This window comes from Leptodactylus fuscus, chromosome 1, assembly GCF_031893055.1.
Source record: "Leptodactylus fuscus isolate aLepFus1 chromosome 1, aLepFus1.hap2, whole genome shotgun sequence".
NCBI lineage: Eukaryota > Metazoa > Chordata > Amphibia > Anura > Leptodactylidae > Leptodactylus > Leptodactylus fuscus.
The window spans coordinates 10,905,212-10,927,325 of NC_134265.1; the positions used below are offsets into that span (position 1 = coordinate 10,905,212).

General features: G+C 46.2%; 2 protein-coding genes across 2 annotated transcripts in view; both read right to left on the reverse strand.

The window, feature by feature from the left end:
• The window catches only part of LOC142190048 (uncharacterized), a 371,533-nt gene that overhangs the window by 171,293 nt on the left and 178,126 nt on the right, over positions 1 to 22,114 (reverse strand). The window lies entirely within an intron of this gene.
• LOC142189622 (uncharacterized) overlaps positions 1 to 22,114 on the reverse strand; it is a 131,369-nt gene that overhangs the window by 35,532 nt on the left and 73,723 nt on the right. Inside the window, 1 exon segment of the mRNA XM_075262231.1 lies at positions 10,219 to 11,316. Within this exon segment, the coding sequence (XP_075118332.1) occupies positions 10,219 to 11,316 (1,098 nt within the window).

The following is a 22,114-nucleotide window of genomic DNA, read 5'->3' on the forward strand; positions in this document are numbered from 1 at the left end:
CATGCAGCAAAAAACAAGCCTACGCGTTTCGGGACATCTGTCCCATACTCATGGCAGTATATATAAAAAAAATTTCTTCTTACATGCCTTTTTATTCCTGTATCTGGTGGTCATTTTTAACGCTTTCTCATCATTAAAAGCTAAGTTTTATCGTAAGCAAACCTTTTGTGCTGAAGAGCTCTTTGTGCATTTGGATTTTGGGTTAAAATGTGTGGGACATATTAAAGGGGTTGTCCAGGGCTTTTTTTATGACCTATACTCAGGATAGGCCATAAATACCTGAAACCCCACATTGCAGAAACACAACGTCTTCGGCTACTACAGAAAAAAAATTGTGTTTAACGGAACCAGCAAAATGAATGAAATTTAGTCACATTTACCTTATCCACACATTGCAGGAAAAAGATGTGGAACAGCCACAACCTCTAAAATGCGTGCGCTTCTAAAAACATGGCCGGTTACTTTCAGCTGAGAAAGTACAGGGAAAATGCATCAAAAGCTCAATGAAAAACACTGTGGAAAAAATGTATTGAGATTCACTGCTATTTTTTCCCACAGTGTTTTTTAGCTGCATCTCACTGTTGGGCCTCATCCTTTTCATCTCAATATACTGTATACTACACTGTAAGGATAAGGCCCCATGTAGCAAGCTGCAGCAAAAAGCGCTGCAGGAAAAACCCCGGCGGCAACACATCAGTTTTTCGCACAGCGCTTATTGCAGAAACACCACAGAAGTTTCCTCTGAGGACTTTCTGCTTCATTTATACCTATAGGGAAATGGCCGATGTGTCTGTAGGTATAAGTGACATGCTGCGATTTCCAAAACCACAACAGTTTTGGAAATTGCAGTGTGTCTGCAGCGTGTATTTTTCTGCAATGTGTGGATGGGATTGTACACACTATGTACCTACACACTCAGGCCTGGTTCACATCTGCGATTAGTAATCCGAACTACTGAACACATTAGCAAGCGGTGTGCAGTAAAAGCTATAGACTATAATGGGGTTCGTGTGCTTTCCGTGCGGTGTCTGCACAGAACATGTGGACAGAAAAGTACTTCATGATCTACTTTCCTGTCCGCACGTCTCATGTGGAGACCACAGGGAAAGCACACGGACCCCATTGTAGTCTATGAGGAGTGTGCTTTCACTGCACAGCACTTGCCAATATGTTCGGTTGTTCGGATTACAGATGTGAACCAGGCCTTATACATATGCCATATATACTAAGGGCCCGTTCACATCCGTACTGTAGGTTTCCGTTTCCTGCCTGAAACAGGGCAGAAGACGGAAACCTGCTGGCATCTTTTCAAACCCATTCATTTGAATGGGCTTGAAAAGTGTCCGGCTGTGAGCGCCGGTGAGCGTTTTAAGCTCTCCGCCACAAAACCGGCTTTTTTTTTTAACCGGACACAGAGTCGGACATGCAGTACTCTGTGTCCGGTTTAAAAAAGCCGGTTTCGCGGCGGAGAGCTTAAATCACTCACCGGCGCTCACGGCCGGGCTCAGCATGACAGGTTTCCGTCTTCTACCGGCAGAAGACCAAAACCTGAGTACGGAGACCCAAATGCTGGTGTGAACCCAGCGATACACATATAGATTATTACAGCATATATACTCACACATATACATTAATATACATTCATATACCATATATAAGTCATATATATATATACTTATATGAATGTATTAATACTATATATACACTCACATATATACATACTGTAAACAGGCAGATGGTAAAGTGGTAGAGGGCAGGTACATTCCACTAAGATGGTTAGTATCTACAAGGTGACTGGCTGGAGTATGGGACCAGGAGTTAGGTGTTGTTGTAAACTCAGGCCGATACTCCAGTTCTGGGTTTTGCTGGCTGACTCAAGTGGTCAGCTATAAAAGCACTGAGGTTGCCCATGGGAGGGGTGTGTGGTCATCTCTTGTGGGAGAATACCTGGTGTACACACTGCCCTGTGTGTGTCTGAAGGAGAAAGCCTTAAAATTCACCTTGTGTGTGGGTGAGCAAACCCTGAGGATTTATTTTTCTTTCATCCTGAAGTAAGGACTGTTTCTGTTGTTCATTTTGTACCTTGCTGAAGAAAGCTCCTTTGTGTTATCCTTTTGCTGAAGAAAGCTATTTTTGATTTACATTCTTTGGACTGTGTGAACTGCCTCCAATAAAACCTACTATTCTGAGCTGACATCCTTGCCTCCGTCTGATTGACCTAGCAACCTGCCTACTCTAAAGGTCCCGTATTTACAATACACATCATTATAGTATACTGTATATGCATACCTATATACAAACATACAGTACTCACACAGTATACAGCACACATACTTTACACAAATATACACACAGGGCCGGCGTCAGCGCACGGCATAGTCGGGCAAGTGCCGGGGCCCACAGAGCCTCTGGGGGCCCCCCGGCACTTGCCCGCCCCAGCACTTGCCTGTCCCGATATCAGCTCATCGGCAAATGAAGGGGAGGGGGGGGAACGGCATGACATTGGGGAAGATGAAGGGGGTGGGGAGAGAATGGCATGAAACTAGGGACAGAGATGGAGGGGGGGGGAACAGCATGACACTGGGGCAGAGACGGGGGACATGAAACTGTGGGCAGATGAAGGGGGAGAACGTGATGAAACTGGGGACAGATATGGGGAGGGAACTTGAAACTGGGGGCAGAGGAAGGGTGTATATGAAACTGGGGGATAGATGGAGGGGGGGCATATAATTTACGGGTGACTGTAGGAGGATTATACTGTGTGGGAGCACATGATAAATTAATGAGAATGGGCAGAGTCAACATAAGTGGGTGGAGCCAAATTTGCCGCGGCGCGCAGAGCGCGCCGCACATTTTGCCCCTCTTTCTATTCTTTAAAAATTGGGAGGTATGGTGTTGGTGACGCCACACTCCTGTGTGACGTCACTCGCTTCATCTGCAACACACAGTGTCTCGACTCCCCCACCTCCTTTACAAGGGGGCCCACTGAGGCTCTGTCGCCCAAGGGCTCATAAAAATCTGGAGCCGGCCCTGTATACACATATATACATATTAAACATAAAAGAGTTTACTCACATTTGCCAGCAGTCACCATCACAGCAGACGTCTTCCTCGCTTCCCCACACGCTACGAGAGACGACTCACTGTGAGGGGGAGGGGGAGGGAGGAAGTCGGGCAGCAGGGACAAGATGTCATAGGAAAACAGCCAGAGCTGCTGCAGGTCAGTGAGAAGATTGCAAGCGGCCGTTAGCTGAAGCTGTACACAATGTCCTCCGGTATGTACTTTCCCTATATATCAGGAGGACAACGTGTACAGCTTCAGCTAATGGGGGCCCATGTGTGTGGAGGCAAATGCATTGGCCAGGTGCCCGGTTGGGGGCCCCTGGCCATCCCGATCGGGCCCCGACCAATGCTTTTGCATTGGTAAAATGAGAACTTTCAGTCAGGGGGCGGGGCCCACCGGGGGATTCACCGGTACACCGGTGCGCCAGTCCGACCCTGAATGCACCACTGGAACGCATCTACGTCACTTCTGGTAACGTCATCTCCGTTCTCTCCTTTATCTTTTCCATTTTTCTTCTCTCTCTTTCTCTTTTTCTTCCTACATCTTTATCCTACCTAGCTCTCTCTCTCTCTATTTCCCCCATTATTTGCTCACTACATCTAGTCCTTCTCCTTCTTCTGCAGTCATACAGCTCTGCTGGTGGAACGCACATCTCACTTCCGCCGACGTCACTTCCGGTCGGCCGGATCGTACGTATTGCTAGTCTTAACCCCTAGCTACCGCCTGCAGCACATTACCCAGCCTAAATTACTTCCAGTTTCTCTATATATGTCCATCCTCCGTTCCCTCCCTCCCTGGCTATCTATATATCCTATATATCATGGCATTCCGCGGTGGAACGCACCATGGAACGCACATCCATCTTGATGACATCACTTCCGGTTTTCATATCCGGGCACATGGGCGGGCTCACACTATTTAAACCCCTCTGTACAACTCCATGCTCACGCCTGACACTAGAACTGCCTGCTATATGACACTAGATAAGATCTATCACACCTGACATTGATACTTTGCTGAGCCTTCATTATAGTTCCCCTTGTTTTCTGCTTCATTACATTTGCTAACCTATTCTTGGTACATTTTCTTCTTCTCTACAGATATACTGGCTGCTGTTCCTTCTTATCTTCCTCCATTCTATCCAATGAGTTTCTGGCTTCTTCTTTCCTGGTTCTGCTACTTACCTCATTATCTATGGTATTTTTTCTATACTATTTGCCGTGTATTACTGTACACTTGTTTCAACCTTTGACGCTGTATTTGACCATTTGATTGACATATACCTGTAATCATTGCCTCTAGATCGCTTCTGATGAAGGTCTGAGGACCGAAACGTTATGCCGTATTGATCTAGCTTGTATTTCAAATTCAACACTTTGCATTGTGTCAATGGCGTTAACATTATTGTAAAATAAATCACTTTACCTCTTTCACCCAAAATTAGTGTGTGCAACAAAATTTATTTATACTATTGTACATAGGTCGAAGGACCTTTTTTTGTTGGCACCACATATAGCACGAGTGTGCGGTACCACTAATTTACTCGCTACTTGTAGGAACTCTGGAAAATCCGGGCGATCCCTTGGTAGCTCTGGTTAGTTGACTCTGCTCTTGAGTGTGCTAGGGTCCTTAGCACTCCCTGGGTCAATCCTCTCTCTCCGTATACGGCATGGTTAACCTCCAGGCAGTGAGGTTGAACTTGTCCAGGCCCTGGCACGGCCGGTTGTTTAGAGTTACCAGGTTTTGGACTAATGGAAGCCTCCAGTAGTTCCCCCGACTCATAAGGATAAGGTCGGTGAACCATGCCCTCTTTAGCCAGAATGGCATGATCACTATTGCCGAAGTCTGGTCCTGCCTGAGTTTCGCCAATACCTTCGGAATCATTGGAATGGGAGGAAAAACATATGCCAGTTTGAACCTCCAAGGTATTGACAGGGCATCCAGCGCCAAAGGGTTGTCTTCACGATACAGGGAGCAAAACCTTTCTACTTTGGCATTGTATTGGGTGGCCATCAGATCCACCTCGGGGAGACCCCACATCTCAGTGAGATGGTGAAAGATGTCTTGATGTAGAGACCATTTGCCTGAGGTTGGCAGGCCTCTGCTGAGTTGATCCGCCAGGATGTTCAGACAACCTCGGATGTGAACCGCCGATAACTGGAAGAGATTCTGTTCTGCCCAGGCGAAGATTAAGTTGGTGACTTGTAGAAGAGAGGGGGACCTGGTTCCCCCCCTACTTGATGTAGTGGACTACCGTCAGGTTGTCCGTCCGTATCTTGACTGCCTTCTCCCGCAGAACAGGCACAAACGTCAGAAGTGCTCGGTGAACTGCCGTAAGCTCGCGCCAATTGGATGAGCGCAATTTCTCCAGACGGTTCCATGTACCTTGCGCCGGGGTCTCCCCCAGATGAGCTCCCCATCCTGTGAGGGAGGCATCTGTCATCAACAGGGTCCAGGTGAACCTGACCGAGGACTGCCCATCGCGTAGATGGGACCACCAGGTTAGTGAATGCCGGGTGCTGATGGTTAACTGGATAGGTTTCTGTAGTCCTGAAGGACTGTGATTCCAGACTCTCAGGATCTTGTTCTGCAGTGGGCGCATGTGCCACAGGGCCCAGGGGACTGCTTCTATGGAGGCAGACATCAAGCCTAGGACCTTCATGGCCGTCCTGATAGTAACCTTCCTAGTAATGGAGAGATGATGAACCGCTCGAGCAATCTTTTCCTTGCGAGGAGAGGGCAGAGAGATCGTCATGTTGAGAGAGTCTAAAATGAAACCTAGGAACTGGATTCATGTAGATGGAATCACAACTGACTTTTGCCAGTTTATTAGCCAGCCCAGCTGGCTCCACAAATCTACTACAGTCTGTACCTGCGTGGTGAGGACCTCCTTTGACTGAGCTTTGAGAAGCCAATCGTCCAGATATGGAACTATGTAGATTCCTTGGAGGTGCAGGGCAGCAGCGACTGGAGCTATCCCCTTTGTGAAGGTGTGGGGGGCTGAGGATATGCCGAATGGGAGGGCGGTGAACTGGAGGTGCAGCAATTTTCCGTCCAGGTATACCGCAATTCTTAGAACTTTCCTGTGTGCAGGAAAGATGGGTACGTGGAGATATGCATCCCTTAGGTCCAAGGTGACAAAATGATCTCCGGGCTGCAGAAAGGGTAACACCGACTTGATGGTTTCCATGCGGAACCATACCTTGCGGATGAACTAATTCAGGTACCTGAGGTCGATGATCATACGCCATCCGCCCGAAGTCTTGGGTACTAGGAAGACTGGAGAGTAGACACCTTGGCCTTGTTCTGCTTAAAGGAACAGGTTCTAGGGCGGCTTTGTTCACGTATTCCTGGATGGACCTTTCTAGATGAATTTGTTTGGGGCCCTAAAAAGGGCGAGTTGTCACAAACTTGTCTACAGGATGGGAGGTAAAGCTTATCCTGTAGCCTTCCTGCACAGTTTGGATGACCCAGGGGTCCTGGGTATGCAGGCGCCAGGCAGCCACATGATGAGAGAGACGGCTGCCTACTTCGGAAGGGACTGGGGGGTGGGAGGTTAAGCAGTCAGAAGGTCTTCCTACGCTCTCAGGAGGTACCCTGTCCTCTTCCTCTGGACTGGGGTCCCGAGCACCTCTGACCTCTGGAGCCTCTCCGGGAAGATCCACGCCCACGAAAAGTTGGTCTTCTCCTCTCGGCGGGTTGAGGAAGATTCTTCCGTTTAGATTCCGCGAGGCCCTCCATGATGTGGTCCAGCTCTCTACCGAAGAGCCTACCTGGCTCGAAGGGAAGCGCACACAGGGCAAATTTAGATGTGTTGTCGACCCTCCAAGGCTTTAGCCACAAGGGTCGCCTGGCTGCGGAGGAGAGCACCATAGCCCTAGAGGCCAGCCTCGTCTGGAACCGTGTGGCCTCCAACAGATGGTCCACCAAAAGATTGACATCTTTCATTGCCGCCAGGAGCTCATCCCGGTTGACTCCTGAGTCAATATCCCTAGTGAGGGAAGCTAGCTCAGAGAGGAGGCCTGACACAACCTCATTGGAAGTGATGGCAACGGAGGCCTGGGCGGAGGAGGCCGAGTATACCCGCCTCAAGGATCCTTCCACGCGGCGGTCCATAGGATCACGTAGACCTGACCCGTTCTCTGCAGGGAACACCGTACGACGGGACAGTTTCACCACCGCGATGTCAACCTTCGGCGGCGGACCCCAGGCCCCCTGCTGGGATTCCGTGACCGGGAAGAGGGTTCTGAACCATCTAGACGGGACAAATGCTTTCTCAGGCCGTCAACACTCCTTCTCCATGGCACGGACTAGGTCTGAATTCGCCCTGAAGGTCTTGGACCTGTGGCTGGGCCCCTCGCCACTCTCACGATCCCTAGGCTTGATAGTCTTAAATAGCCTGGGCATTTCTTCCAGCAGGAAAATCTCTTTCTCCGCTTCCTTCGACTCCTCTTCGTAGGACTCCACCTTCCTGAAGTATAACTTTTCCAGGGGCGGAAGAGAGGGCTCAGATGAATCCAGACGGGGCCTTTTTCGCCAGGTGCGAGACGGTGTCCTCCACCCTCTTCATCGAGTGAGAAACAAAGTCCTTCACCCAGGAGACCACCTCCCGAATAGGGGTAGCCTCAGAGGGGGGGCTCTGCATGGTCTGCGAAGGACCAGCGCAGCAAGCTGAAGGTAAGAACCGGGGGAAGGGGGGAGAGGGGGACCCCTATGAGAGGCCAGAACACCTCTCCCCCTACCACCTGTCCTGTCCCACAGGACAGAAAAAAACACAAGGGGGAGTAGGTCTTCCGCCTTCTTATAGGGGTCAAAGCTGTTAGGTAATTAAAAATTCCACCTGTCCTAACAGCTCATAGGGGCAGGAATACCACAGTTGTGCTGCTGTTGGGCGTAGGGGGAAAGAAGGTTTCCAAGTACTTTTCCACTTTCCATATTGAGTTTGGAGTGTCTAGTTGCTAGGCTGTGATAGTGGGGTAATACTGGGACTTGGGCGTGTTAGATGCACCCCGGCATGCTTCCCCTGCTGTCCCAATTGCATTCCAGAGGTGTTGGCATCATTTCCTGAGGTGTCATTGTGGACTCTCCTTAGTCAAATTATGGTTTCCCCTGAAACGAGCATTTTTTCCCCATAGACTATAATGGGATTTGATATTCGGTCGAATAGTCGAATATTGAGGGTCTACACGAAACGAATATAGAATACTAGCCATACCTGCGACTTCGTCCGCATCCCCCTGACCTTTGCGCGAACCACCTGCAGCGTAGGCCGTGGTACCCCACGCCCCTTTCCTTGTACCCGGCACGGGCCCCTCCCACACCAGCGGGACCCCCGGCTGCTGGCCCCCCTAGCCCCCCTCTTACCCCACTCCTGTGGACTCGGCCAGCTCCCTCTCCAACCCCCGTCCCCAGCTCCATCTCCAACCGCCCCAGCTCCCCCCCAGCTCCTTCTCCAACCTCCCCAGCTTTCTCCAACTCCCCAGCTCTTTCTCCAACCCCCCAGCTCCTTCTCCAACCCCCCCAGCTCCTTCTCCAACCCCCTCCCAGCTCCGTCACCAACCCCTCTCCCCCATCTCCTTCACCAACCCCCCCAGCTCCTTCACCAAACCACCCAGCTCCTTCTCCGACACCCCCCAGCTCCATCTCTGCCCCCTGCCAACCCCAGCTCCGTCTTTGAACCCCCCCTTCCAGCTCCGTCGACACTTACCATGCTGAGGCTGCGGAGGTGTGCGGTCAACACATTAGCCGGCATGTGCGCGGGGTGTTGTGTGTGCTTCCGTCCGCACAGTAGCTGGGTACGCTTCATACGCCAGCCAGAGGAGATGTGCGTGCGGCCGCCTTCTTATGCGCCGCTCGTCTCATACGGGCAGGCGCCCTCAGCTCCAGAGTGTGCTGACGCTGCTGCTTGCTGCGCCAGCATGAGTAAATGTGAGGCCGGCTGGCTTGTCAGCGGCGGTCGCGACATGCCGGCAGCCGCCATCTTATTCAGACTGTGCGCGGACGCAGGCCATGCCCACATCGCACCGCAAGCCTATGGGGCCGCGGTGCTGGCTCTCTATACCGCCCACACACTGGCATGGACCAATTGGAGTGTAGTGTAAGTTACTGCGCTGACGTCATAGCAGGGCCGAGAGCAGAGCTGGGGACAACTTTGGATGGGTGCAGTGGCGATTTGGGGAGAGTGACCAACTTTTAAAGTAGCCTATGTATCCTTCCTGGCCAATATGTAGCGGTGGGTGAAATTTCAGAAAAAAACGTCCAGCCGTTTTAGCGTGATTGAGGAACAAACATCCAAACACACAAACTTTTCACATTAGGATTTCACTATTCGCTCATCTCTATTTATTACCTGTCTGTATTCCTCTCGTATGCCTATGCCTCGTGAGACATAGAGATGTACTGCTCCTACTGTTAGAAGGCTTGGACCATACGACTTCTGGGCCTCTGTACAGACTTTTTTTTTTTTTATTTCAGCCCCCTCCCCACCCCTTTTCCTGTTACCTTGTTTTTCCTTCTCTCCTCCTTCAGTTGGTTATCGTCTTACTCACTAAGATATTCATTCTACTTCCTTCCTCTCTCTCTTCTCCTTCTTTACTCTATGCTCTTCTCTGTCCCTCTTTTCCCTTCTTCTCCCTGAAGCTGCCGCTCGAGGTTCTTGCTCCTGTTGTTACCTGGATACTATGTTGTACTTGGTATGACTTTTGTACCGTCCTGTTTCATCCTTGTTCTTTTATTTTTATTGAAAACCAAAACTTGGAATTAAAACAATGAATAAAAGTAGAGGCCACAAAAATACCTCTTGTCACCCCAGTCCTGCCAGGAATAAAGGACTGTCACAAACATGCAGCTGTAATTCCAATTCAAATATTTTATTCAAATTGTCAATGAGACAAAAGAATCCGAGGTGAGCTCTCTAAGATTTAAGATATAAACTGGGGATAAAACAATCAGGATCAAAATTTTTTTTTTTTACTGTGTGTTCTTAGATGTGCAGATGGAGATGACTTTTGGTTGATCAAACTTCTCATGTGTATATTAAAATGACTTCTTCCCTGTGTGAGTTATTTGATGTTTAACAAGATGTGATTTCTGAGCAAAACATTTCCCACATTCTGAACATGAAACTAGCTTCTCCCCTGTGTGAGTTCTTTGATGTCTAACTAGATCCGATTTCTGAGCAAAACATTTCCCACATTCTGAACATGAAAATGGCTTCTCCCCTGTGTGAGTTCTTTGATGTTGATCAAGATTCGATTTACATCTAAAACATTTCCCACATTCTGAACATGAAACTAGCTTCTCCCCTGTGTGAGTTCTTTGATGTCTAACTAGATCCGATTTCTGAGCAAAACATTTCCCACATTCTGAACATGAAATTGGCTTCTCCCCTGTGTGAATTCTTTGATGTTGATCAAGATTCGATTTAGATCTAAAACATTTCCCACATTCTGAACATGAAACTAGCTTCTTCCCTGTGTGAGTTCTTTGATGTCTAACTAGATCCGATTTCTGAGCAAAACATTTCCCACATTCTGAACATGAAAATAGCTTCTCCCCTGTGTGAGTTCTTTGATGTCTAACAAGATGTGATTTAGATTTAAAACATTTCCCACATTCTGGGCATGAAAATGGCTTCTCCCCTGTGTGAGTTCTTTGATGTTTAACAAGATCTGATTTAGAGGTAAAACATTTCCCACATTCTGAACATAAAAATGGTTTCTCCCCTGTGTGAGTTCTTTGATGTTTAACAAGAGCTGATTTCCGAGCAAAACATTTCCAACATTCTGAACATGAAAATGGCTTCTCCCCTGTGTGAGTTCTTTGATGTTTAACAAGAGCTGATTTCCGAACAAAACATTTCCCACATTCTGAACATGTAAATGGCTTCTCCCCTGTGTGAATTCTTTGATGTTTAACAAGAGCTGATTTAGTAGTAAAACATTTCCCACATTCTGAACATGAAAATGGCTTCTCCCCTGTGTGAGTTCTTTGATGTTGAACAAGATCTGATTTAAAAGTAAAACATTTCCCACATTCTGAACATGAAAATGGTTTATCCCCTGTGTGAGTTCTTTGATGTTTAACAAGAGCTGATTTCCGAGCAAAACATTTCCCACATTCTGAACATGAAAATGGCTTCTCCCCTGTGTGAGTTTTTTGATGTTTAACAAGTTCTGATTTAGTAGTAAAACATTTCCCACATTCTGAACATGAAACTAGCATCTCCCCTGTGTGAGTTCTTTGATGTCTAACTAGATCCGATTTCTGAGCAAAACATTTCCCACATTCTGAACATGAAAATGGCTTCTCCCCTGTGTGATTTATTTGATGTTGAACAAGATCTGATTTAAAAGTAAAACATTTCTCACACACTGAACATGAATATGGGTTCTCCCCTGTGTGAGTTCTCTGATGTATAACACCCCTTCTCCGTCTTTTATTTTGCTTAACAGACTGTGTTAAATTAGAAGGGAGATCTGTTTTCTGAAGGGCTGAGGGTATATCTGAGGTAATGCCATGTTGTTTATATGGATCTTGTGTGATACCATGATCCTCTGCTTTATAATCTGTAGGTATTAGATGTTCCTCTAAGCTCCTGGTACAGTCATCTGACAAGAAGAAAATAGATATTACTATTATTAAATAACATAACCTTATAAGTATATTCTCAACTGAGCAAACAACGGTAACGCGGCCTATTTCATTAGTATTTACGGTGCTGTGACTGATGTCAGTGACAGTCTCAATGGCAGATACCACCGCTGCTCTAGGTCACTGTAGAGGTGCTGGTAGATGAAATAAGCGGGCCCACCCAGTCACAGCACTAAGGAAAAGGGGTGGTGGCACTTACACTGATGAGCAGAAGGGTAACAATGTTTAGAACTTGTGACTTTCAACCTCCATATCTCACCGTCCACTACAGCTCGGAATGTGAGACTACCATCATCTTATAGACAATCATTTTGGCTATCTCATACATAAATTAGACTTGAAACTATTTAGCATATGATTAGTTATGCAGATTCTTGTCATGTAACTTCATTGTTACCATTTTGCTCCTAAAAATATAAATTTTAATAAATCCACCTTTGGCTTTCAACACTGCCTGAATCCTTATGGACATGCTCTGGATCAGATTCAAGCATGTCTTGACTAAAATCAGATCCCAGATCTCTTCTACATGTTCCCAGTGTTGGTGCATACTGGTCGACTCACTTGGGTACGACTACAGATTTTCCTTCAACTGTACCAACAAGTGTTTCATTTGGTTGTAGTCTGGGGACTGTGAGGGCCAATTCAGAACCTCTGCTTTACCGTCAGTGAACCATTTCTTCGAATCTTGACATATGCTTGAGGTCATTGTCCTGCTGGAACACTATGTCATCCTTCTCATATCCATGGTATTCTATTGTACAAGGTAACTCGTATTGTAGGATACTCACATATAGCTCAGCAGTGAGACCACCATCAATCCTTGTAAAGTATACAACCCCTTTGTCTGTGACCCATCAGAGTCCAGTCTATTGACTTTCATCTCATCACTGTAAATCACCTATTTCCAATCTCCTACTGTCCACTTTTCGTATTTTTTTGCAAACTTGAGCTAATGCTTTTTATGACCATTTTGATTTTAAGGATTCCTCATCTTTTGGGCAAACATTCCAGACTTGTATAATGCACGTTTGTGATCTCACTATTACAAAGCATACGAGACACCTGCACTGTCATGTTTGTCACTCCACAACTGATAGATCTTGTGGTGAGCCGACTTACTGACTCTGATATTTTGCCTGAACGTTCAGCTCTTGTCTTTGGAATGAATGGACGGACTTCATTCCGTATTCTTACCACTGTCATGGCACTTACATGAAGCAGTTTGGAAATTTTCTTGGCCCAGAGACCGCTATTGATGAGATGGATGATGTTATTTCTCTTTTCTTGGGAAATCTTCTTCACGGCTGACACTTGATTTGAACCAGTGACCTTTCACTTGGGAATCAAACTAATAAGTCCCTGAGCTATTAGGGAATGTGAGAACAGGTTGTACTTTGTAGTATACAAGAGGAGCAAAACAGTAACAAAGCAGTTACATGAGAAGAATCTGCATAACTAATCATATGCTAAATAGCCAAGATTGTCTATAAAATGATGGGAGTCTCACATTCCGAGCTGTAGTAGATGGTGAGATGTGGAGCCTGAGTGAGCTGAATATATCAGGTCACAGTTCTGGGTATATCCCTTGTTTATTCAGTGTTTTTGGTTTAGTTTGGTGATTTTAGAAATTGTTATTAAAAGTTACATTTTAGGCCTTTTTGGGGCTACTTTTCTGATTAATAATGGTGCACAGCAGGTTACTATACTTTGGTACATATTGCTGCTTGGTTACACTGGTACAAGTTATCGGCTTCCTTTTTCCTTAGAGCGGTGACCGGGCCGCTGACAGCACCAGCACTGTTCTGATGGCGGCCCTGCCTGTCCCTGGTAGATCACCTTGCTCACGTTACATAAAGGACATTCATCACAATCTCATTACAATTTCTGCACCTAGAGTAGTTTTTCTTATCCCAACAGAACCCACATTTAGGACCGAACATCAAGGCCCTTATTTTGTACTGCTAAGTCCAGGCCTCTGACTACATTACTAGTTGTCCTGTCCTGATATAGATCGTCTTATCTGGACGTCTCTTCTAAGATTCCAAAGTGAAATAAGTCTCAGAGCCCAAACCTCAGGAACACAATCCATGGCTGCTTAAATATGGCCACTTATGTGGAATAATACTGTAGGATGCCATAAATCTTACTGTATTACACCCCATACACACAATAGAATCCAAACCACATCTGCTGGATTTCCCAGCCTGAACTCACCGCGGATCTGCTGTCCCATACAGTATGTAGTAGGGTCTGTGGAGTCACAAGGAAGCAGGGACTCCTAGCGTCATAGATCACTAAGATACGGGGAGTCCTGGTGTGTGGACAGAGTTCAGGCTGGGAAATGTGACTGATGTACTGACCAGATTTTCTAGTCCGGATTCCATAGTGTGATTGGGGTCTAAGGTGAGGTTTACACAGTGACATTTGTAGAAGCTGCTTCAGGAATTCAGAAGAAGAATTTTTCCGCTTTACCAAATCAGCCCCCGAATCTCCATCAGATTCCTTACTGGCCAGGCGGGATTTTCCACCTCCCATTTATTTCCATAGAGCTCTGAGGTGGAATCTGCCTGAAGATCGAGCAGGAGGATTATTTTGCCACTACCTGAAATAATCTGCTATATAATTCTGGTAAATTCTTTCCCTTCACGAGGACTGACAGCCGGTGAGGAAGAAATTTGCCTCGTTCACATAGATGTCAAGTCCATATTCCTGCTGTCCGTTCTATTCTATACTACATTTATTACCCCCTATAGCGGTACTACATTTAGGGCTAGTTCACACGTAGGCAAAGGGGTGGATTTTGACAGCGGATTTCGCTTCAAAATCCGCCCCTTTACAATGGTGGTCTATGTAGACCACCGGGCTTTTTTTTTCCGCTAGCGGCATGCCCTTTCTTCAGGCGGAAGCCGCGCGGGCTCAGCCGCATGGCTTCCGCCCCCGGCAGCTCCCTCCTATGTCAGCTCATTCATTTGAGCCGACAGCGGAGGGGAAAGCCGCGACCGCGATGGTCGCGACAGGCGGGTTTTGACAAGAGAGAGACACGGCTCACCGCGTCTCTCTCGGTGTCAAAACCCACGCGGGCAGTTCACGTGTGAACTGACCCTTATATTCATGTATTATTAGTATTTTACCTGAATCGGGGAACAACAAATAGTCTAAACAATGTCTGAATAGAATCAGTGACCCTTCTGTGCTTTATATAGTGGTGACTCCTCACCTGGGCGGGTCCCTGTAGGAATGTCCTCCTCACACTCCTCATCACCACTCACATAGGGCTCTTCCTTTATTCTCATAGATATAACATTAATGTCGCTCACATCTTTATCCTGATGGAAAATCTGAGAAACAAATAATGTAAAAGTCACCGGACAAATGGGGAAGTCACAGAGAATGTTCTAAATGTTTATCACCATAATGACCTGACAGGAGGAGTTATCCGAGGCAAAAAGCAGCAAATGTGAAGCTGGACATAGATATTAGATGATGGCTCACTGACAACTGCTAGAACCTCATACACATGTATACTCAGCATGGCTAGACCTGCTTCCGGATATTTCAGTGGAGGAGATCAGATTCTATCAGATACATCCGGGGTTACTTGTCTCGTGGGGAGAAATTTGTTATGTAGTCTCTTTGGTTCCTCATCCCAAACAGAAGTTTTCATAGTCAGAACATTGTGTGAAGGTCCAGACAACATATAATGTCTATGGTCAGCTTTATCCTCCATCTCCACCTCTCATTACACAAGTATAAACCATCTAATACTGCTGGATAACCCAAGACTGACCCACAAGGACTTCACAGCCCGTCTACACATCATAGGGAATATCTCCATCTACCTGATCATCCTGTGGAAGAAGAGGACTGGGACATCTCTCCGGTGTTGTCCTCTTACTGTATCTACCTGTAGGAAACACAGACAGGGACTGAATTCATTCTGTACATACAAATAATGGAAGTCCATGTGTATATAGTCATGTCTATTACCTGCTGATGTGAGGGGCTGGTGGTCCTCCATCATCACCTCCTTGTACAGATCCTTGTGTCCTTCTAAATACTCCCACTCCTCCATGGAGAAATAGACAGCGACATCCTGACACCTTATAGGAACCTGACAACACAATGATACAGTCATCACCCCGACCCCTCCAGTTACTGTATAATGTCCCAGCATTCCCAGCAGTGTCACCTCTCCAGTCAGCAGCTCCAGCATCTTGTTGGTGAGCTCTAGGATCTTCTGTCCATTGATCTCCTCCTGTATCAGGGGGTGAGGTGGAGACCCCGGGATTGGGCCGTTATACTCAGGAGCCTGACAGCGCCCACTAGAGGTCTTCTTCACTACTGTGTAATCCTGTTTATGGGGAGACACATTAATGAATCTCACTACATACATGTCCAGAGTCCATCACCTCTCCAGTCATATCATCTGTTATTACTAGAGATAAGAATGATGTAATGATGACATCATCAGAATCTCTCACCCCTCCAGTAAGCTGGTAGATGATCTCTAGGGTGAGATTTAATAGACTTTCCGCCATCTTGTTCCTGTCTCTTTCCATCCTTGATGGGACAATCAGGAATATTCTCTTATATAGAAGATACTGAGAGGATTCTATATTGTAGGAACCTGAATGGAGAGAAGATGAGACAATGTAATCACTACACGGAATCCCATGGAATAAATAGAAGAGTTGAGTCCCATTATTATCACCACCTCCTACTTCTGACGTCGGCAGCGTGTAGCTCAGGAAGGAGGTATAAACCATGAAAAAAAGCACTGACCAAAACTTCTGAAATAATACAAATTATCATATATATAAAAATATAAATTTATAGAGAAAGGATAAAATAATAAAAGCAATGATATAACAGCAGGGCAGATGGAATAAGCCAAAAAAGCAACATAGACACTAAGAGCAAAATGACTCCCAGACATAAATATAAGACACTAGAGGGAGGACCCGGCTTCGCACAGGTATATTACAATTTATGTTTGTGTAGTGGCCCCATAAGAATTGTCCAATTTTGCACTGGTGTATTTTGTATGTGGTTTCTGTGTATGTCCATAAGCGTAATGTGATTATGTGTATCTCATTTTGGATGTCAGTGAAAAACCTGTCATCAGTTGTTATGGATACCTGGAGTAAAGCTGTATCTAATCCTTCCCCGTGTAGTACTGTGTTTAGATGCAAGTGTCCAATCCTTGTTGGTGTGGTACTTTGTGCAGATGCACATATCTAATCCTCCCCATGTGATATTGTGTGAAGAGGCGTGTATCTAATCCTCCAGTAAGTGAAACTGTGTGCAGATGCGCGTATCTAATGACTCTGGCGTGTGGTACTGTGTGCAGATGCGCATATCTAATCCTCCCCCATGTGGAACTGTGTGCTGAGACGCGTATCTAATTCTCTGGCATGTGGTACTGTATGCAGAGGCCTGTATCTAATCCTCCCCTGTGTGGTACTGTGTTCAGATGCACGTATCTAATCCTCCCCTGTGTGGTATTGTGTGAAGAGGCGCGTATCTAATCCTCCCCCGTGTGATACTGTGTGCTGAGACGCGTATCTAATTCTCTGGCTTGTGGTACTGTGTGCAGAGGCATGTATCTAATCCTCCAAAGTGTGATACTGTGTGCACACACGTATCTAATCCTCCCCTGTGTGGTACTGCGTGAAGAGTCGCGTATCTAATCCTACTGCATTTGGTACTGTGTGCAGACGCGTGTATCTAATTCTATGGCGTGTACAACTGTGTGCAGACGCGCGTATCTAATCCTCTGGAGTGTGGAACTGTGTGTAGACGCAAGTATCTAATTCTACGGCATGTGGTATTGTGTGCAGACGCACGTATCTAATCCTCCCCCATGTGGTACTGTGTGTAGACGCGTGTATCTAATCCTACGGCATGTGGTACTGTGTGTAGACGCATGTATCTAATCCTATGGCGTGTACAACTGTGTGAAGACACGTGTATCTAATCCTCCCCTGTGTGGTATTGTGTGAAGAGGTGCGTATCTAATCCTACAGTGTGTGGAACTGTGTGTAGAAGCATGTATCCAATCCCCCGGCATGTGGTACTGTGTGCAGACGTGCGTATATAATCCTATGGCATGTGGTACTGTGTGTAGACGCACGTATCTAATCCTCCCCCATGTGGTACTGTGTGCTGAGACGCATATCTAATTCTCTGGCTTGTGGTACTGTGTGCAGAGGCATGTATCTAATCCTCCAAAGTGTGGTACTGTGTGCACACACACATATCTAATCCTCCCTTGTGTGGTATTGTGTGTAGACGCGCGTATCTAATCCTACTGCATGTGGTACTGTGTGAAGACGCGTGTATCTAATCCTATGGCGTGTACAACTGTGTGAAGACACGTGTATCTAATCCTCCCCTGTGTGGTATTGTGTGAAGAAGTGCGTATCTAATCCTACAGTGTGTGGAACTGTGTGTAGACGCATGTATCCAGTCCCCCAGCATGTGGTACTGTGTGCAGACGCGCGTATATAATCCTATGGCATGTGGTACTGTGTGTAGACGTGCGTATCTAATCCTCCCCCATGTGGTACTGTGTGCTGAGACGCGTATCTAATTCTCTGGCTTGTGGTACTGTGTGCAGAGGCATGTAACTAATACTCCAAAGTGTGGTACTGTGTGCACACACACGTATCTAATCTTCCCCTGTGTGGTATTGTGTGAAGAGGCGCGTATCTAATCCTTCGGCGTGTGGAACTGTGTGTAGACGCACGTATCTAATCCTACTGCATGTGGTACTGTGTGAAGACGCGTGTATCTAATCCTATGGCGTGTAGAACTGTGTGAAGACACGTGTATCTAATCTTCCCCTGTGTGGTATTGTGTGAAGAGGCGCGTATCTAATCCTACTGCATGTGGTACTGTGTGAAGACGCATGTATCTAATCCTATGGCGTGTACAACTGTGTGCAGACGCGCGTATCTAATCCTCTGGAGTGTGGAACTGTGTGCAGACGCGTGTATCTAATCCTAAGGCATGTGGTACTCTGTGTAGATGCGTGTATCTAATCCTATGGCGTGTACAAATGTGTGCAGACGCGCGTATCTAATCCTCTGGAGTGTGGAACTGTGTGTAGACGCCTGTATCTAATCCTTCGGTATGTGGAACCGTGTGCAGACGTACGTATTAAATCCTTCAGTGTGTGGAACTGTGTGCAGAAGCGCGTATTTAATTCTCTGGTTTGTGGGACTGTGTGCAGACCCGTGTATCTAATCCTCTGGTGTGTGATACTGTGTGCTGATCTGTGTATCTAATCCTCTGATGCGTGTATCTCAGTTTGGATATCAGTGTTGTATTGTGCATGTGGAGTGACCGTGTGTATTGCAGTTGGAATATGAGTGAAAGTCTTGCAGGTTTGTATTGGCTAAGGGGGGGGCACTGTGTTTGAAATGCTGTATCTCAGCAACGGTACGTCCAAGCGAGTTGGAGTCTTGTCTTAAACCTTCCCGGATACCTGAAGTATCTCTGTACCAAATTTGGTGAAGATCGGTCCAGTCGTTTGGTTCGCATTAGAGCACAGACAGACAGAAATTCATTTTTATAATATAGATTAATAATCAGAATGATATTTGCTGTTACAACATGGTAGAATATAGATGGAATAAAATCTGACACAGATTAGATGGAGTAAATGAGCTATGGTATAAATATTACAAGCCCACACATAATATATATCAATATCTATCAAATAGAGGATATATATGGTCTAACAATATCCCGTAATGAAGAAAAAAAGAAAACAAAACAGTCCCTAAGAGACAAAAAACCTCATCAAATGATGTCTAGTAGAAACCAAGAATCTGCAGAAATGAAGAAAAAGTACCGTATTTTTCAGACTATAAGACGCACTTTTTTTCCTCCCAATATGGGAGGAAAATGTGTGTGCGTCTTATAGTCCGAATGCAGCGTGTGCAGCGTCTGTGTGAATCAAAAGGAGAGCAGCACGGTGCCTGCCTGCTCTGCCCCTCCTTCCCTGTCTGTGTCGCGTCTTTGCAGGAGCGAGATATGAGAGGCAGGGAAGTAAGGGCGGGCCAGACAGGTGAAGGAAGCGTGGTTTCAAGCTTGCCGAGAAAACCACACCTCCTTCTCCCGTCTGGCCCGCCCCTCCTTCACTGCCTCTCAGATCTGGCTCCTGCAAACATGCGACACAGACAGGGAAGTAGGGGCGGGCCAGACGGGTGAAGAAGGCGTGGTTTCAAGCTTGCCGAGAAAACCACGCCTCCTTCTCCCGTCTGGCCCGTCCCTCCTTCACTGCCTCTCACATCTTGCTCCGGCAATGAAGCCACACAGACAGGGAAGGAGGGGCGGGCCAAACGGGAGGAGGAGGCGTGGTTTTCTCGGCAAGCTTGAAACCACGCCTTCTTCACCCGTCTGGCCCGCCCCTACTTCCCTGTCTGTGTGGCTTCATTGCCGGAGCAAGATGTGAGAGGCAGTGAAGGAGGGACGGGCCAGACAGGTGAAAGAGGCATGTTTTCAAGTTTGCTTAGAAAACCACACCTCCTTCACCCGTCTGGCCCGCCCCTTTTTCTCTTCTTGCATAGCTTCACTGCAGGGTGTCTCTTTCCATCCATGGATGAGATAGATTAGATATAGATAGATAGATAGATAGATAGATAGATGGATAGATAGATAGAGATATATGTTCAAATCACCCCCATATCCCTAGAATACATATAAAACAAAAACATTACTGTGAAACACATACACATTTGGTATCCCTGTGTCCGAAAGCCCCCGGTTCTATTTACATTGGTGAAATATTATATTATTAGGTTATTAAATATTTCATCATTTTTTTTTCCTTAAAATTTTTTTTTTCCCCTATTTTCCTCCTCTAAAACCTTAGTGCGTCTTATGGTCCGAAAAATACGGTAGTTCATAATATATAGTCAGAGCAAATGGTAATGAAGGATCTGCGGAGTATCTACATAACCGAGAGTCAGTAAGACAAAATGGTCATGAGGATAATAGAAATAGATAAATAGTCATGTTACACAGCTAAATAGTCCGGAGACAAGGACAAGACATATATAAAGCACACCCCTACGTGATTCACCTCAACAAGGCTCCCTCAGAAGATGTAATCTACCTGGGACAGATGGCATCCTCATATAGGGGGTAAGATGAGGTTCACTGGCGCACACCTACAGTGTTGGCGTCCCGGAGAGTCAAACTGCACATGCATGCATACGCCGGCAACGTCAATGACGTGTCAGTCACATGAACATCATGACGCAGCTGGGTCACATGACCGTGAGTGCGGAGCATCGCTGGAGCGTGCCGCTTATCAAAGGAAAGGTAACGGAGATATTAAAATTATAAAACAGATGTCCTCAAAGCCCCATCATCCAAACGCAAGGTGGTAGGATCCAACACAAGACACAAACGCAGGAAGTCTTGAAGGTATTTAATTTATCTTCTTATCATTTGACTGATTCTTAAGTCGGAGTGTTACAGAGATGGACTGTCCTTTGCCCCCACAGGTAAATTTGATCGCTTTACTTGGATGAAGGATACTGAATTATTTGCACGTAAAGTTTTGTGGAAGAAGTTCTTTGGTCAGAGTGATGGTGGTGAAGCTGAAACCCTGGGGATACTTGGATTGAGAATCTTGATACTACATTTGAACAGCTGTTAGATCTTGAGCTGTTTTTGGATGAGCAAAACGAGACATGTGCCCCTGATATTTCTTTGGATGTAGTAAATGTGAAACGTCCCTGACGCTCCCCTACATCTGCGGCAGCGCTCGCAGCGTTCCCTCCCTTTATCTTTCAGTCCAGCAGATGAAATTTTTGTTAAATTAGTAAAAGAAGATTTAGCTCAGATACCAGATGAAATTTTTGAACCTAATCTTATTGATAAATAACGTCAGACACTACATGAACTACACGCATTAGAAGATATTGTTATTAAACCGGCTGATAAGGGAGGGAACGTCGTGATCTGACCGACGCAGATGTAAGAGAGTGAAGCTTTTAGACAGCTGAATAGCAAGACTTGTTATCGATGCCTTCCTGCTGATTCTACACATCTATTTAACACAGAATTGGACCATATACTTAAAGGTGCCTGTGCTATGGGGATTATTAGTGAAGAGATCATGCAGGGTCTTAGTGTTGATTTTCCTGAAATTGCCACACTGTCTCTTTCTCCAAAGATTGTGATGTTCCACCAGGATGACCTATAGTGTCGGGGAGCGGCAGTCTTTGTGAGAACATTTGTAGGTTTGTTGACCATTACCTTAAGAAATGTGTTAAGACATTGCCTTCATATATAAAGGACACATCAGATATGCTGAGGCATCTTGATGGGCTACATTCGGATGAGGATACATTATTGGTCACCTGTGACGTGGAATCC